Below are 18,283 nucleotides of genomic sequence, written 5' to 3'. Positions count from 1 at the left end.
TTAAGGTTACCAACCAAATTCCCCCATTAGCAACCGTAAAGCTCACTAATTACTCTGTTGTATCTACTTTGCTTAATCCGAGTAAAATCAATAGCGTAAATTTGTCTTTAAATAGAAATGAATGTGCTGAACTCTTTCTTGGCCATGTTCAGTAACTTCCTGCAGTCTCTGCTGGTTGCCTGGCAACTGCTCAAAGCCCAAAAAACAGTTTCAGCACATAATCCCCCTGTGAGAAGTGTCATTAGTAAGCTTTATGGGGTGTTGGTAGGTGTTTTTTTTTTTACCTTTGTACAGAGTCAGTCTAGCTGTTTTAAATATCTGGGCTAAACTATGCTAACTTAGCTCAAACTACATATTGACCATGCAGACATGAGGGTCATACCAATCACCTGTTCTAAATGTTTTTCCCCAAATGTCCAACTGTTTCTTTAAATGACTCCTTTGCATTGGACAAGCTAACAATGATCCGGAAAACAAGCTGGTCTACCTATGGCTGGAATACCGCAGGGAATTTGTGTGTCTACTTTTTTCTTGTACAGCATTTCTACAGTCACTGCCGAGAGTAACACCTGTTGACTTTCTTTACCTCTGTACTGTAGGCCTATTTTCAACAGTTTCTTCAGCAGAACAAGTGTCTGATTAAGAATTTCAATATTCAGCGTTTGTTTGACACAGGAGACTGAAGCTGTTCTTGAAGGCAAAGATGTTGCTGCTACTCATCTACTCATTCAAATCAAGAATTAGAAATATGCCACTCACTGCTCCCCACTTATGATACGATAGCTGTTCCTCCCTGACCACAAATATGCAAAAGCCTCCAAAACTCGCAATACATTCCAAATAAGTTGCATTTAATTGCCCAATAATGCTTTGAATACATTTCCTTTTTGTGGAACGAAATCCCTGTTTTGCATGTCAATTGCAGGCAGCTTGAATACAAAACACCTGTGTGTATCTGCAGGTGTGTGTGTGTGTGTGTGTGTGTGTGTGTGTGTGTGTGTGTGTGTGTGTGTGTGTGTGTGTGTGTGCGTGCGTGCGTGCGTGTGTGTGCGTGCGTGTGCGCGTGTGCGCGTGTGTGCGTGCGTGTGTGCGTGCGTGCGTGCATGCGTGCGTGTGTGTGTGGTTAATACCTGGTACTGGCTGGTGAGGCGGCCACTGCTGAGGTCCAGGCTCTGGTTGGTTTCCCTCAGAACGCTGAGTTGTCCCTCCAGTCTGGTGCGCTCCAGCTGGGAGGCGCTCAGCTCCCCGCGCAGCATGGAGCCCTGAGCCAGCAGCTCCGCCTGCGACGTCAACCACTCCTTCTGCTGTGCCTGCAGCCTGCAGCACAGACGCACACATGGGCTTTAACTCAACTCTGTCACTGCTATGTGTCCAGTTAAGTGCCATGCATCGTTGTTTGGTAAGTGCTCTCTACCTGAAGCCCATTATTATATAATTACACAAGATGATGAGCCCTCATAGCCAGATAACAACAAACAGATATCATTATGTGGTTGGGTTTTTAGGCAATTGCTTACAAAATAGTAGCATTTCAGAGGTAAGCCAACGTCTTTGTTTAATTTTGAAATGAGAAATGTAATGGGATGAGAGGAAACTCGTAACGATCGCCAGGGGGGAGACTTGGTAATATTCAGTAATAAGCATCGGACATTTTATTTTCCCTATGTGGATTCTGAGTATTTTGGAACTTTTTATGTATGTTAAAATTAAAGTGCTGCATGGCTCACTCCTTTTAAAGATTTAACCAACATCTCTACAACTAATATCAATACTGATTAATCATAGTTATTAACTCGTTGTCGTTGATTAGGCATTTGATAATTTGTTATACTTGTAAAATGTCAGAAAATGGTAATAAATGACCACTTTCCAAAGCCTCACATGCCTTGTTTTGTCACACCAATAGTCAGAAATGGGAAAATAAGATAATTGAAGAAGAAGAAAAAAACAAATTGACAATTAGAAAGCTGGAACTAGTGATTTTTCACCAGTTTTGCTTTAAACCTGCAATAATTAACTCACTTGAGCACTTGTTGTCAAGTTGCGAACACTCTTTCGGAGTCCCTTTTTTTGATCAGCTGATAAAATCTGATTCCAATATTCCATCTCTGTTAGCTCTGTTTTTATTCTACGCCAACTTCTGAGGGAAATATCTGACTCTTTAGCTGCAAAACGCTCTTCTATGTTCCCCAGCTAGTGACTAACTGGTGACTTTGTGTTGTGCAAGTAGCATCAATTAAAGCTGCTTTTAAAGAAAATACTCAAACAATTCATCAGCCATCACATTTTTTCCAATTTCTTTTTCTTTTTTATGACTGTGACTAATCGATGGTCAAAGGGGCATTTGTAAATGCATAGAAGTGATTTAATGTTTGTGCCGTCTGACAACCAGGAGGATTTTCTGTTTCAAGCTTGACAACCCATAATTTGAGCCAGTCAGTAATCAGTTGCATCAATGTAATGAGGAAAACCTAGTTGATTAACTAATTATGGTACACAAGTATCTTATCATGACAATTATCATCATTATATACCCTCTTCTCCCCAGATTTTATGTAATCAGGTCCTCTTATCTGTTTTCAACCTTAGATCTTAAAAATACTGGTCTGAGGCTTGGAAACACACACATGTGATGAAGAAAAACTGAAGAGATTTTAAGATGAATTTATGCCAATGTCTTCCATTTTCTGCTTTTGATTTTTTTGGAACTGAGCTTGTAAAGTATCCAAACAAACCCATATTTCTGGCATCTCTCTTGTCTTGTGCCTTATATTTCTGTGCTGCTGTTTGGTGCCCAAAAGCCTTCCTCTGTTGCTCCCCGTGCTTCATATAGGATAGATCATTAATGCTGCTGCTCCCCCCATATTCCAGTCAACATGCGTGCACGTGTGGTGAAACGCTGATCAGATCTCATTAAACATGATGCTGAGGGAGTTGACTGGATAGCGTATTTGATACCTCTCGTTGTCTTCTTTCAGCCTCTCAAGCTCTCGCTCTCTCTCCAGTCTCCTCTGGGCCTCTGCTTCCATCTCCTCTCTCTCCCTCTTCATCTCCTGCTCTCTCTCCTCCAGCTGGCTTTTACCATCAAGGAGATCCTTGTACCTTGAGATTGCAAACACAACATTCACCCCAACGAAAAAACAAATAAATAAAGTAAAAATGTAAACTGAAAAATGTGTCTTTAAAGCCTCTGAATTTTTTTTTTTTTTTAATCAATAATTGATACCAAAGTTGGGTGACTTAATAAGCTTTTACAAAAATCTAATTGAAAAATAAATGTTCATAAATAAGTTCTTCTAGTCTAGACCATTTGATAGGACTGTGTGGGCGTATCCAAAGGTCTCCATGGCAACAGTCATTGATTTTATTGAACTGCCATGATTGGTGCAAAATACTTATTGTGTAATAAGAACCAGAGCATAGTCCACTTCATCTCAACTGAATTTATGTTAAGTTTATCAAACTCAAATGACAATATCTTTCATTTGGATTGATTAGTAATGCCTAACTCTTTTCAGATGCTTATGCTGCGTTCCTTTGTACTCTGAAGTCGGAAATTTCCGACTTGGTAGTTCCGAGTTCGGACCTGTCTGTGTTCCAGTGCATCTGCTCGGGAAAGTATGGACCTCCTTTCTCATCCAAATAACTAAATGTTAGGCTACAACAAGTAACCGTTGCCAGGTTAGACTATAATTCAGCCGCGACTTCAAAATCACTTTTTTTAGCCAGTTTAACGGTTCAGATTGTTGTTGTGACGTAATCTGCGTCATCTCAGTGAAGTCGGGAGAGGCAGACGTTGCCCGAGTTCCGACTTGGAACTCCGAGTTGAACAACCATTTTATTGCACTTTTCTATGTCGGAAGTCTGAAATTTCCGAGTTCCGAGTACAAAGGAACGCACCATTAAATGCTTATATCATGGAACTAACTCCCCAAATTTCATAGTTAGAAGGATTTTGTGGATTTGGGTTTACAGGGAGCTTTAAAGGATGCAATCTTACAAGAATATGTAGAGAAGTACTCCCTCCAGTCAGAATTTCATGTTTCATGTGTGTGTGTGTGTGTGTGTGTGTGTGTGCGTGCGTGCGTGCGTGCGTGCATGTGCGTGTGTGTGTGTACCTGGCCTCTAGCTCCCTGTGCTGGGCCTCCAAGCTGCGGTTGCTGCTCTTGAGCTGGGAGCGTTTGTCCAGCAGCTCCTCCAGCTCCAGCTCCTGCCGTTGCTGCAGCGCGGCCATGCGCTCCTGGTCCCTCCTCAGAGCCTCCGTCCGGGCCACAGACTCCTCCCGCTCCCGCGCCCACACTTTGGACTCCGCCTCCAGGGCCGCACACCGGGCCTCGCTCTCACTGCAGCGCGCCAGCACCGTTGCATGCTGGGAGCTCAGGGATGCCTGCTCCACCTGTGTAGTATGTGTGTACGTGGTATAAAACAGAGATCAAGTCTGTGCCTAACAGAAAGCCAACAACGCAAACATATACCTTACAGGTATACTGTGCACGTGTTCACAGTCATTGCTGTATGTATATTGTGTGAAAGTCAAAGGGACTGAGGCTGATGGGAATATTTCAGGTTTTGCAGGTATTTGTTCAAAAACTAAAGTGATGGACAAATAAAAATTTGAATTGATGATGGTGGTGCAAGATAAAAGGTTAAGGATAATCAAAGTTATAACAATTCATCCCAAGGTTACTATTAATGTCTGGGCCAGATTCAAGGACCAACCAACCAATTGACCAACATCTGTGTCCCTGTTCACCTGTAGCTGTGTGTTAAGGGTCTGTAGTCTGGTGCAGGAGTCCTGCAGACTGAGGGAGTGGCGGCGCAGTGCCTCCAACTGCTCCTGAAGGTGCTCACACGCCTTTTTGGACTGGGACAGCCACGACTTTAAAGCCTCCTGTTCTGCAACCGCCACCGCTTTCTGACGGGGAGAAAAGTCACAATGAGGGAGCGTCCACAGCCACGTATAGTAGCAGCAGCTGCCCCCATTGCCTGTGCTGCCAGTGGCATTACACACGCTTTCCTAAAATATCCATTTTATTTGAAACTGCAGCTGACCTTTAAAAGAACCCCCAGTCAGGTAGCTGATTTATATGACATTTTTGTAAACGTATGAATACAGAGATGAAATTCAAGGTTTAATAAATTCATACTACTAGTCGAATTGTTTTGTTTTTTAGAACTGCAAGATTTCAGTAAGTGGGAATCTTTCCATAGGTATTTATAATGCAATCAGTAGGCCCGCACACGTATCTGTGAATGTGCAATCTGCTCTGATACATTCAGGAGTGTGTTGATTGGGCATTGTGATGAATGTTGCATCTTGCAAAACTGCCACCGAGGGTATAAAATCTTGCAGCACACCAAAACTCAGACCTACTGTATACCTACGAAGAAATGTGATTTTATTTTCCCCATTTTTGCAAGTACTGGCACAGCGACAACACTTTTTATGCGTGAATCATCTAGGGAGTCTGAAGCTCGGTGTTGATTTGGGGATGCTCTTTTTTAAATTTTGGATTCTGTCACATATCCTTCATTGGCAGAACCTGAATCCTACGACTACCCTGCTACAGAGAGAATATTAGTTCACTTTTAGATTTCCTGCTTTTTCACTTTTAAAGCTGGGGTATCTGATTTCTGATTGGTCAAAGTTAACATGAGCTGACACTTTGACCAATCAGAGCGAGGTGTAGCGGTTGAGGTATTTGGATTCGAATCTCTATCCCAACTGTCATTTTCTCCCCAAAACCTCCACCCCAGCTTTAAAGAACATTTAATTTATTTGAGTTGAAGAACTTAATGGAGTCTTCTCTTTTCACGTCACATTCTACTTCTACTACAGCACATTTCAGAGGTTAATATTGTCCTATTTACTCCACTGCATTTTTCTGACAGCTATGGTCAATGATTACTCTCTAAATTATAATGTTCTTGCATACAGAAGCTTGTAAAATATGATTTTTTTGTTATTAATTAAAGTACTTAACACGTTAGTTTTCAAGCAAAAACATTTCACGGTTCCAGCCTCTCAAATGTGAGGCTTTGCTGCTTTTCCTTTTAATTGTTTAAATTTGTTGTTGTTTTTAACGTAAGTTTGAAAATGTTCTGCACGAGTACTTTTATTTTTAATAATTTAAGTACATTTCTCTGATAATGCTTACATTCTTATACTATTATTTCAATGCACTTTTACTTTTATAGTGTAAGATTAGTACTTTAAAGGATCTCAAGACTTCCTCCACCACTGTCCATTGCTGTACTGAAGTATAATTTTGAGCATTTTCCATTGATGCTGCTTTCTACTTCTGAATCCACAGAGGGAAAGATTGTATTTCTTACTCCCCTATCTTTACTTGGAAGCTTTGATTATAAGTTTTATTTCGATTTCACATTCCATCAACATATGATAAGCCTATGAAATGGAAACACATTGTTAAAAATGAAAACAGAAGTTCCAAAGATTTTTGGCTTGATGCGACCTTGTGTAAAAAGAAAAAAAGAAGAAGCTGTGTCTGATGGTCACATTTCAAATGAGTTATTAGCAGCTAAATTAAACCTCTGAACTTCACAGATGGTCTATTTTAAATGACGTCTGTTTGAGGTTGAAGATGTGAAATGATCAGATGGTTAACAACCAAAAACAAAGATAAGCCTTTGGGAAGATAGGGAACCACTGTATTAAACTACAGATCCACTTCCTTACAGGATAACAAGCTCATTATCAGCAGAATGAAAAACTCTAGATACTTGAAGTACATTTTGCTAATATTACCTCATATCTTACTTTATTATACTGGTACTTCTACTTGGTTAAAAGATCTGAGCACTTCAAAAAGCCTATGGGTGGGACCAGGAGTTAAAACCTGACAGCATTAATGCAGTACCATACCTACCCAGCAACGCACTGAATGACATTTCTGACCTCGGCTGTGCTGAAACTGCCCTTTTACAGCTTAATGTTAGTGTGTGTGTGTGTGTGTGTTTGAGAGAGAGAGAGAGAGAGAGAGAGAGAGAGAGAGAGAGAGAGAGAGAGAGAGAGAAAAGAAGTATAAGCCCCAGCACGAGAGCAGAAGGAGAGATAAGGAAGATTAACAGTAGCCGAGGTGACATTATAAAAACCGATTAGCGGAGATAAGGCAGTGGTTCTGGAAATAAAGTGCTGCACTCTGGGAAGTGGAGGCCTGCTGTGAGCTGAGTGTCGTCAAGCATCCCTAGAGGAAGAACTTCGCCACAATACAGATCGTCTCTGACATACAGATGTTGCACTGAACCACACACACACATCCCTGCGAATGAGATTCAAAGGCCCACACATACAAACACACATCATTCCCAGAAATAGATTCAGACACGGATACACACCTCTTTTTCCAGCCCTCTCAACCTCTCGCTCAGCTGCCTCTCTGTCTCTCCTGAGGCGCAGTCAGGAGTCACGGAAAGGTCTCGACCTTTGTCTGCTCCGGGGGATTGATCCAGATGTGCCGCCTCATGGGCATGTGACTCACAAATGTGCGTTTTGTTTGAGGAGACTGAATTTGAATTAAACGTAGCGTCCACCTCTGCACTCCCGCCTCTCTTTTCCTGCTGAAGAAGAGATTCGCCTCTTTCCAGGCAATGGGACAGAGACTCGATTCTCTCCTGTGATTGGTTGAGAGAATCAGTTGCCCTCTTTAAGTCAGCCTCGGCTCTTTGAAGTTTCGGGCTCAGACGTTCGACTTCAGCGGACAGTTCCTGAGAACGAGACTGCTCATTGTATAGGGCCTGATAGGAGAGATAAGAAGCAATGCAGGGTGCAAAGATTAGAAAATGTGGGAAATAAAACAATCATATATAGTCTCTGATCTTTGCACAAATCTAAACTGAATTAATTTCACTGAGAAACGTTGTATATTTCTTTAAAAGGACCAATCTTCATAGGATCCCTTTAATAGTGTAGTTAGGGCACAATTCCATACTGCATACTGTTTCTATGCCTTAAGTACAATCTAGTAATGTTCACAGTATATTAATTTGTAGTAAGTGACTATTACACAAGTAATGAATGGAAATTGGAAGCTCTTGGCTGCAGCCAATTCAAAAATGTTTTTGGTGAGTTTGTTTGTATCTCTTCTGTTGAGTAAATTGAGATCTTTGACCCTTAATTATTATCATCATCATGGTTTGTTTTCATCATGACTGACAGATGCAGGGTTGCACAACAGTATTTTTGGCATCTATAAAATCATCTGGCATCTGTTTGTTTTTTTTGTATCATCATGGGAAGTTTTGAGTAAACTATATATTGGATACATTTCTCACTCAGAATACGAATTTGTGCATTGCAGAGAAAATAAGGTGTCCTTTTGGACACAGTTATTGTGTCCCTCGCGCTGTTTTAATTTTGAGCACCTGCGCCTAGAGTCTTCATTTCCAGTGCATTGTCCATCAACAACACACCAGAAGGTACAGTCATTGTCAAGAAAACAGAATACTTTGAGTATGCTGAATTTGTCTTGTATGAAACACACTGAATAAGCATGCAGTACAGACATAGACACTTCATCTATTTCAAATCTAAGGTAAGAGAGAGATTGAATGAATTAACTATCCTCTACATTCCTGAAGCAGTGACTACTGGCAGTGACTAAACTACCAAGACCCACACACCCCCACCCACCTACACACACACACGCACACACCTGGGACAGTGAGCTAATCTCGGCCTGAGCATCTGCGTACTGATCCCGGAGCTGCTGTGCGTCCTCCTCAATGCTGGTTAATCTAATGCTGAGCTCTTTCTCCTGGTCCTGCAGCCGAGTGCAGAACTCCTTGGACTCACACAGCTGCTGAAGCACACACCTGCACACACACACACACACACACACACACACACACACACCAGACGCAGCAGCAGCAACAGGTCAGACACAGGTCGAATGAACTTAAGAGTTGACATAGTAGATAAATGCACAGAGTGGATGAGGAGCTCTCTCAGATGCCTTGTAGAGTTAATTGCGTACCTCGGTGTGCCATAGAGGTTAATTGTGTGGGAACAGGAAACAGCGTGTACCTGTGTTCTGCGTCCAGGGCCCGAGCTCTCTGGTTGCTGTGCTCCAGGGCCAAGGTCGTGCTCTCCAGCTGCTGCCTCAGCCTGGCCGCCTCCCTCTCTCTCTGCCTGCCTTCCTTCCGTTGGCCGTCCAGCTCCGCCTGACACGCCTCCTTCTCCTGCTCCAGCCGCGAGGCCTCCAGCAGGGCCTGGTCGCGGGCCCGGGCCAGAGACTGAGCCTCCAATGTGGCCTCACGGAGCTCTGCATCAAGCTCCTCCTCCCGACGCCGACAGGTCTCCACAGACCGACCCTGGCGCTCGAGTTCCGCTCGCAGGGTCTGGACGGTTAGCTCTAACTGGTCACCCTGGCAAAAGAGAGACAACGTTGTAGGATTTATTTTTTATTTTTTTATTATACAATTCAGGAGAAAAAAAAGTGATACAAGACATGCTGGAGACAACAAATAAAGACACATAAAAAAACAACAACAACAACAACAAACACACTAACAGTTGAGATTGCAAAGTAAAATATTTCCAGTTCTTATTCAAACTAATTTCAAATCCCTATACTTAATTCTCTAGAGTCTAGAGTATTAAGTACAGGGGTAAGACTATTATCGCTAATGTGGACAATTCCCTTATTACATGTTGTATGATTAAAGCTATTAATTGTACTTACGGGTCGCTTAGGATGCATGCACAATGGCAAATAATAGATAGACAAAAGTCAGACGGGTCACAATGGACCTGAAAGACACAGTATTAACACTAACACACAAACAAGAGGACATTAGTGTAGCTCAGGACCCTGGCTGTGGCCACTAAAAACAAATTATGTGATTAATAATTGAGAGGCCAACAAAAAGTGATGCACCTTAAAAGGGAACAATAAAACGGGCAATAAATACGAAATGAACATTAAAAAATGTTACATATTTTTAATAAATACAAAATATATTTGTATGCATGAACTGACCAAATGGGCTCAGCGTTCTTGGATAGGTTTCAATAAGGAGCAGGTCATTAAACTCACAGGACAACAAGGAAGTAACGGGAAGAAAGAGAATGTAGATCTGTTGTAATTTCCTATTTGTCTTTTTTTTTACTCACTCCTTCAGCTGAAAGAAGTGCACTTCATGTTTAATTTAACATGCACCGTTATAATTTCCATAAATTTGTCTTTGCTTCTCATTCTGGTGATCAGAATACAAAGTGTAACTTAAACATCCGCTGAAACTGTTTTATAAAGCAAATCCTCAATTGTGAAAAGCACACGTTACGCTGACTGTGCTGATGTGCAACTTAACTGATGATATTCATAAATTGAAAGGATGGCACAGGACCTTCCTCTGTTGTAAAGATGTCAGAATGGATTGTTGTTCTAGTGTTGGGCAATTAAACGAATAATCCACTCTATTACAATGTTATCTTTATATTGTTTGATGTGCTGCAGTGCATAATATTGTCTTGCTCATTGACAGATGAGTGGAACCACTATTCATTGTTGGTGTTGCAGCCCTTTTTCATTCTTAAATTCACATACCCACGCTCACTAAATGTATTAAAGCAGATTTAATAGGATCATATACTGTAGCTGGTTGGCATCACTCATGTTTAAACCAATGAGTTTTCTTCCAGCCAGTGTATTTGAGAGATAGTGTACAGGTACAACAGCCGCATTACAGTAAAGACTGGATCTTCTCCTTCTGAAGAAAGAGAGCTGGTAATACAGTTGAATATTATACTAGGGGGGATTATGTATGACTCTTGCTGAATGGAGGGTATTCTTGAATCCCTTTTATAGTATTTCTTTAATGCTGACTTAGCGCTGCTCTTTGCCTTGGCTTGCAGTTTCTCTTATGTCTTGCAATTTTAATGCAAATAGCACATTTAACACAGTATTTGGAATCGCATTCCCCCCCCAGAACGTCTCAAAGAATTCCTACTACATCATGCAGTTGAGTGAAAAAGGCTGTTGTTTTCATAAATGTAGGTGAAAGCTCTAAATGTCTTGTATCAAAAACCTTAACCTGTGATCTCTTCTCTGGCTGTGGATGAGTTTCTTGCCAGTGTGTGAATATTGGCGTTCAAAACCTCTCCTGATACTGGCTGTGTAAAAACATGTTGTTTTACTCTCACAAAGCTTTAATCATCCGTTACACTTCATGCTGTCAAATCCAGCTCCTGCAGCGGAATTACATCAATCTCCATGTAAATTCAAGACAAAGACATTTATTTAGCAAGTGGAGACCCTATCTAATGTGATACATTTATTGTGACCAAGTATTATTATTTAAAATGATTAAAGAATAAAAAGATCAGCAAATATACACTTTATGAATTTCTGTCGCTGGGGGGTTCCTGTCACATCATAAAAACCTCTTTTTCATTTCAACTCCCTCGTCCATCCTCCCTGAAGTTAAATGACATCTGTCATGGTCATAAAAATGTTTGGTGTCACAGCTGCATGGTTGGTGTCACATTTGCATGGTGTGTGCGTGTGCGTGTGTGCGTGTGTGTGTGTGTACTGTTCAACCTTGCGCTGGGCGGTCCGCAGGGCACCTTCCACAGTGCTGCGCAGTGTGTCCCTGTCTCTCTCCAGAGCGGCCCTCTCTCCCTCCAGGGTGGCGATGACCGTGGTCTGCATCCTGTGAAGCTCTGCTTGGCTCCGCAGGCGACACAGCTCCTCCTCCATAGACAGACCCTCCGACTGAAGAACCTGAGTGAACGACGATAGGATATTGAGCTGTGATATTGTCTATATATTTGTATACATATCTGAATGTAATTGCATCCACTTATACAGGAAACAAACAAACATTTGAATACTCACTTAATGGGTGAAGTTTATTATATGGGTCAGAGTTTCCTATAATTTCCTAGAATATAACTCATACATAACGTTCATAGGAAAGTACCTTGAAGGGTCAATGTAGCTCATAGATACACAGTAAAAACGTAGATGCTGCATTCAGTGTTGTCAATTGTCAAAACGTCAATGGAGGAAGCCATGCCTACTTACTGCATTAGTCAATGGAGGCATATGTCTATCAGAGATGTATTTCATCATGACTCACTGATTATTCATTTTGTTACAAATAGCAGACATCTAATTATGATACAGGATACTTGGTCAAATAAAAAAATTCAGGCTTTCATAGCAATATGCTTCATCATATGTAGATAGCCTAGAAGCCTTCATACTCCATCCATCCACCAAACCATCCATCCCTCCATCCATCCACCCATCCACCCATCCACCCATCCATCCATCCATCCATCCATCCATCCATCCATCCATCCATCCATCCATCCGTCCATTCATCTATCCATCCATCCATCCATTCATCTATCCATCCATCCATCCATCCATCCATCCATCCATCCATCCATCAAAACATCCATCCATCCACCCACCCATCCATCCATCCATCCGTCCACCCATATATCCATCTATACCTCTATCTGCCTGCGGGCTTCTCCCAGACTCTCTGCGGCTTTCTTCAGATGCTGCGTCTCGGCCTCAAGGACCACCAGCCTCTGCTCAGCCTCCCATGTTTTCCTACTCTGCTCCCCCAGCTTGGTGCGCAGGTCCTGGGCAGCCATCGCCTGTCTGTCTGCCTCCTCCTTGGCTTCCTGGAGCTGGTTTGTCAGAAGCAGCTCCCCATCAGGACCAGACAGGGAACATACTTCCTGGTCTTCCGCTGTGGTCTCTGCATTATCCTCTATGCTTTTTGGATGCTCTTGGATGTCTCTGCCTGCCTGTGGCGGTACTAGAGTCTGTTCTTCCTTTATTTGTCTTTCTTTTTCCTTTTTCTGTCTGTCTTTCTGCCCTCCCTCTGCCTCTCCTCTCATTTTGGACTCAACCTCGTCATCACATGGCTCTCCTTCTCCCCCTAGAACATGGAGAACCTCTTCCCCAACGCCCGCCTCCCTCTGGGTGCCAATGATTTGTCCTCTTCTCTCCCTCTTCTCCATCATCCTCACCCTGCCCTCCCCCTCTCCCCTGCAGGACTCAGAGCCCTGGACCCCTCTCTCTACCTTCTCCTCTCTGTCTGCATTCTCAACTCCTTCCATCTTACGCTCGTCTTCGAGGCTTTGGAGTTTGGTCACCAGCTGTTCCAGCCGCTGCTTCAAAGTGCCATTTTCATTCTTCAAGTTTTGAAACTGAAAAAGTATAATGGAAAGATAATGAAAGTGCAATTTCAAATGTTTTTCAAAGCTTTGAATCTCTTCCATTTGTGCTCCTTTTTTGTCTGCGTCTCCTTTCATTTTGGTCCTTCCATGTAATTGAACATGACTGAACATGAATCCATTTTAAGTATGAAGAGTGAAAATCATCTTTTGTTCATACTCAAAATGCGTTCAGGTTCAATACAAGGCAGAATAAAAAGAAGAAAGAAAAATGAAAATGGGATTAAAGACGGTGTGGAATTTAGAGATTGATTAAACCTTTTTGAGTTGGTTAAAAAAAGTATACAAATGCACTTCTTTACATATTCACAAAAAACAGCACATTTAAGTAGTGCATACTGTAAAAAATATCATTAATACAATTATGTGCACCATTGCACAAGTTATCAGTGTTTTTTTCAAATGTTTCAGGTGAGAAACCTCATTTTCAACTGCTGCTCTTGACTTTAAGGTATATTTAATCACTATATTCACTCTCTCATGGAAAGTACAGCATTAACTGGTTGTTCAAACAAGGGGCGCTGAGTCATCTGTGTGACATTTATGGCTCTGCAATCGTTTTAATATAAGAAATGGTTATTCATATTTCATATGGTAGAAGCATTTCATTAGAAAATGTCCAAATATAAACTAGTATATATCACATGGGCATCAGAGCCAAAATTAATTATATTTTCTATCTTTTAAATGACTTAAACTATAAATAAATTATTGAAAAAAAAGGAATTATCGGCATAAACAAAGACCTTTTGGCGCTGTACTATTTAGATTCGTAGTAATAGTGTTCTGATGCCTACTCAACTGCTGCAACTCTTCATTATTATTTCTTCTGACAAAAGCAAGCCAGTCTCCCCCAAAAAAAGAGTCATATCTGTTGAATGCAGGACCATTGTAGCCGCCTTTCTTTCCCTCTCAGCTCACCTCTCTCAGTGTGCTCTGATGCTCCGTCTCTAGACAAGCCAGCTCGTCCTTTGCATCTGGAGGATCAACCTGCAGCGAGAGAAAATGTATGTTTAACTCCTCAAACTATTGTCTCAATTTGACTAAAGTGACGCCGGTTTTGACTTGGTCTACCCGGTTTATCATCATTAAAAATTCTTAACTGAAAATGCTTTTTTCCTACCAAGACATGACGATCATATAAATAATAAAACACACTAAGGGGCATGTGGAAACTGTATTATTTACTTTACATATCATGGAGTGGCAAATGTGCTTCTAAAAGTGCAGACGAGGGAAGTTATCTCTTATGTAACTGTCTTCTCTCTCTCTCTCTCTATCTAACTCTCTAGCTCTCTCTCTCTCTCTCTCTCTCTCTCGCTCGCTCTCTCTCTCTCTCTCTCTCTGATCCCTCCGATACTGTTTCATTAGTTGTAAAGTCTGCTTTGACATTTTTAACCATGTGACAGCTAAATTGCTATTAATAATTTTTTCTCCCTTGTCTCACTGATCCAACCTCTGAAACCTGACCTCCTGCCGCTGGGCCTGCAGCTCCTCCAGTCGCCTCCTCAGCTCTGCGTTCTCCTGCTCAGCTCCCACAAGCCTCAGCGTCGAGGCCTCGCCCACCTCCACGCTCAGCGGCTTCTGATCTGAGACACATAAACGTAAGAAATAAACAATAAAGCAAGAAAAAAATGTGACAAAAAAGAGGATGGACAATGTTAGATAGGTGGGGAAAAGAAATGAGGAAAAAGAAGAAATGGATTTATGAGGTGATCCACTACTCGACTATTGTTGGTTGTGGGGCCTATATTGCTTTTGAGATATTTTCTCTCTTATCAGTTAATTAAAATGTCTTAAATGACATGGTACAGTGAGGAAGGTTTTCTGACCAATCAGTTGGCTCAGCTCCTCGTCAGAGTCCAGTTCTGATTGGAAGAAGCGTCGGTGAGCCGGAGCAGGACCGCCGTGTCTCAGGTCCGCCTCCAGGCTCATGTTCATCTCCAGCAGCTCGTCAACCCGCTGTCTCTCAGTGTCCCGCTCCTACACACACACACACACAAACACATATCTTTTTGTTATACAGTATATCTCTGTTTTCATATTATTTTCTATTTGTTTGTTGTGTTTTCTCTATAGCATTGTAAAATCTTAAAATTATTGGATTTTTCTTAAAACTGTGCATGAAAATAATTTTTTTAAATCAAACAGAACAAAAATAGCACACACATTGAGACAGAGACAAAACCCAGGTAAACGTTTCACCCACCGCTTCCGCGTCCATGATTTTCTGACGCAGCAACATATTGTCCCTCTCCAGCTCCCTTAGCGAGGAGCAGCGCGCCCGAGCATCGCCCAGCTGTTCTTCCAGAAGAACTTTGGTCTCCTGCAGTGCTGCACACAGCTGCTGCTGCTCCTGCAGGGGGCGCCATGCACAGACAGAGAGGAAAGCGTGAAACTATAAGATGAAGTCAAGTTTATAATCCAAACCACTTGACTAAGACATCAAACCAAAAGGAAGCACTCCTAAAAACTCTGCTAATAACCTGATTAACTGATTGTGTTTTTATGCCCCCACAGCCTTATTCATAGCGATATCCCCAAGTTCTTAAATCTTTGCAATCAACAGCAAGTGCAATGTTGATGTCACCAATAGGAATGATGCAAATAACAGCCAAGATGTTAATACAAAGATATAACTCTTTAAGTGTCTTTGGGTGGATTTTTACTTTACAAGAGAACTACATTTTAAAGGTGGAGTCAGCAATTCTGGAGAATGTCAAACTAAATATTCAATGAATATCTCCCCACGAATCCAATACATGTACGTAATGTGTGCGCTGAAAAAGAAAATCCAGTGTTACAGTTTTTTTCGATCGCTAACCCACAGTGGGCATAACTGTAGCTCAATGTGCAAAAAAAATGTGCCCTTACTGTCTTTCATCAGACATTACAGCTCTATGTCTTCCTCCACACATCGACAATCTCACTGCCACTCTTCTCCCTCCAACAACAAATGTCTTCATTGATCCATTTCCAAAAAATATATATATTTTTGAGCTTTCCCTTTATACTGTATATATGTTCACTAACAAGTCTAAAACAAGACATCTTACTGTAATACACAGGCTAGGCTCTGTAGACTGGTATGTTAACAAAGGGTATATTAACAAAGGGGTCTCACCGTAGCTAGAAACATGCCGGTTTACAGAGCCAAGGCTGTTATTAATACTGGATCTTTTTTTCAGCGCACTCACAGTACGGCCAGGTAGCCGATTGTGAAGAGATATTCACTGATTTTGACAAAAAGTGATTTTGACAACAAGCGTTCTCCAGAATCGCTGACTGCACCTTTAACATGCAACAGCTCCTCTAATAGCTCCTCTGGGTTTTAACAACCATGCAAGATTTCAATGTGAATTTGTGACAATCGATTATAAGCCCAAGTAAATTCCTCCAGCCATCTACTTTGTGCTGTCACATGCATGCAGCATGAAGGCAGAATAAATCAAATAAGACTGAGAAAGTGACAGTGAGGACACTGAGGCCATTTACAAGGATATGAGCACATTTTTCGGCCTCAGAACAGTTAAACCACCTCAGAATGAATCTCATTTGGGTGTAAAAGCTCCAATAACTGAAGCAATACTCCAGCCCTTCGTCAATGAGGCAGCTCCATGCTGTAAATCATGATGACATCACTCAGTATAATCTTATTCTTTGGCTTTGAGCTGCAGAGTTGTTCTTACTCTCTCTTGATTGAAATGCCCCGGGGTGGTGAGAGGGAATATAAGGCTTTTGAGATTAAGTGCTACAGTACTGTTTTTTTTCTTTTTTTTAAAGAATAGCTTCTCATAGAGGGTTAGAACGGGGATTGTTTTGATGTGACCTGAGCTGGTAATGTTCATAATATGAAAATCTCACATATTCAAAATATGTGTTTGTGTGTATAAATGCCCTTTGTGGGAGATTCCAAAATGAAAACTTACTGCCAAAACAATTAGAATGTATTTCATGGAGTGGATGTCTCCGTGCTGCTTGTTTCTAGTTGGGTGTGAATTACTTATTCAACAGTCTGTGTGTTGAGTTGTGCGTTTATTTCATGTGTGTGCGTGTTTGTTTGTGTGTGCGTGTGTGTGTGTGCGTGTGCGTGTGCGTGTGCGTGTGTGTGTGTGTGTGTGTGTGTGTGTGTGTACCTTTAGCTGGGTGCGTGTGAGCTCCAGGCTGCGCAGTCTGTGTTTACAGCTCTGTAGTTCAGTTTGGAGCTGCTCAGCCCGTGCAGCTCGCTCTCTGGCACAGTCCAGCTCATCCCGCAGTGCTCGCATGCCCCTCACCTCACCCTGCAGAGTACGGTTCTGCAGGCGCACACACACACACACACACACACACACACACATACACACACACACATTCATATGCAAGTGGGGATGAGGTCAGAGAAGGTTGTGAACAGATCTAGGATGCGCAGCAGAGCAAATGTTGACAAAGTCTAATACAGGAAGAAGGGAAAATATGTGTGTGTGTGTGTGTGTGTGTGTGTGTGTGTGTGTGTGTGTGTGTGTGTGTGTGTGTGTGTGTGTGTGTGTGTGTGTGTGTGTGTGTGTGTGTGTGTGTGTGTGTGTGTGTGTGTGTGTGTGTGTGTGTGTGTGTGTGTGTGTGTGTGTGTGTGTGTGTGTGTGTGTGTGTGTGTGTGTGTGTGTGTGTGTGAGAATGAAATGTCCTCAAAGGAATAAAAGGGAAATAATCAACATTCCTCATTTTATTCTCTTCTACAAGATCTTGGGTTGACGTTACTATATCAGGACATGGTTTTGCTTAAGGTGAGAGTTACACAGCCGTGGACAAAAAATGAAAGTATTTCAAATAAAGATGTTCAAAACAGTGTACGCAATCCCCTATATTATGGGAATAATACAATTATATATGGGAACCTTGTGTGATGCGATTACGCACACACTGGGTTTATTTGTCAATTTCTTTTCAATGTGGGAGCATTGTGACCTTAGATGACCCGTAATTGGCCTGTAGTTTTGTTCTGGAGTCTGAGTCTGGCAGCGAAGGTTAACAGTAATGTTCATCTTGACAGTACTGCAGCTGGCTGCAATGTGTGCAGTCCAATTTATT

General features: G+C 41.8%; 1 protein-coding gene across 1 annotated transcript in view; it reads right to left on the bottom strand.

Annotated features, from left to right (window-relative positions):
• ccdc88b (coiled-coil domain containing 88B) overlaps window positions 1-18,283 on the bottom strand; it is a 43,759-nt gene that overhangs the window by 10,646 nt on the left and 14,830 nt on the right. Inside the window, exons 9-22 of the mRNA XM_080034966.1 lie at window positions 17,356-17,514; window positions 15,429-15,575; window positions 15,052-15,202; window positions 14,690-14,808; window positions 14,141-14,209; window positions 12,485-13,192; window positions 11,562-11,744; window positions 9,047-9,387; window positions 8,676-8,835; window positions 7,360-7,758; window positions 4,754-4,915; window positions 4,119-4,396; window positions 2,959-3,102; window positions 1,131-1,317 (exon numbers count right to left, since the gene is read on the bottom strand). Coding sequence (XP_079891092.1) covers window positions 1,131-1,317; window positions 2,959-3,102; window positions 4,119-4,396; window positions 4,754-4,915; window positions 7,360-7,758; window positions 8,676-8,835; window positions 9,047-9,387; window positions 11,562-11,744; window positions 12,485-13,192; window positions 14,141-14,209; window positions 14,690-14,808; window positions 15,052-15,202; window positions 15,429-15,575; window positions 17,356-17,514 — 3,207 coding nt within the window. The remainder of the gene's footprint in view (window positions 1-1,130; window positions 1,318-2,958; window positions 3,103-4,118; window positions 4,397-4,753; window positions 4,916-7,359; window positions 7,759-8,675; window positions 8,836-9,046; window positions 9,388-11,561; window positions 11,745-12,484; window positions 13,193-14,140; window positions 14,210-14,689; window positions 14,809-15,051; window positions 15,203-15,428; window positions 15,576-17,355; window positions 17,515-18,283) is intronic.

This window comes from Ammodytes marinus (assembly GCF_949987685.1).
Source record: "Ammodytes marinus genome assembly, chromosome: 10".
Taxonomy (NCBI): Eukaryota; Metazoa; Chordata; class Actinopteri; order Uranoscopiformes; family Ammodytidae; genus Ammodytes; species Ammodytes marinus.
Note: the sequence above shows the minus strand (reverse complement) of the source record. Positions and strands in the feature narration are given on the sequence as shown.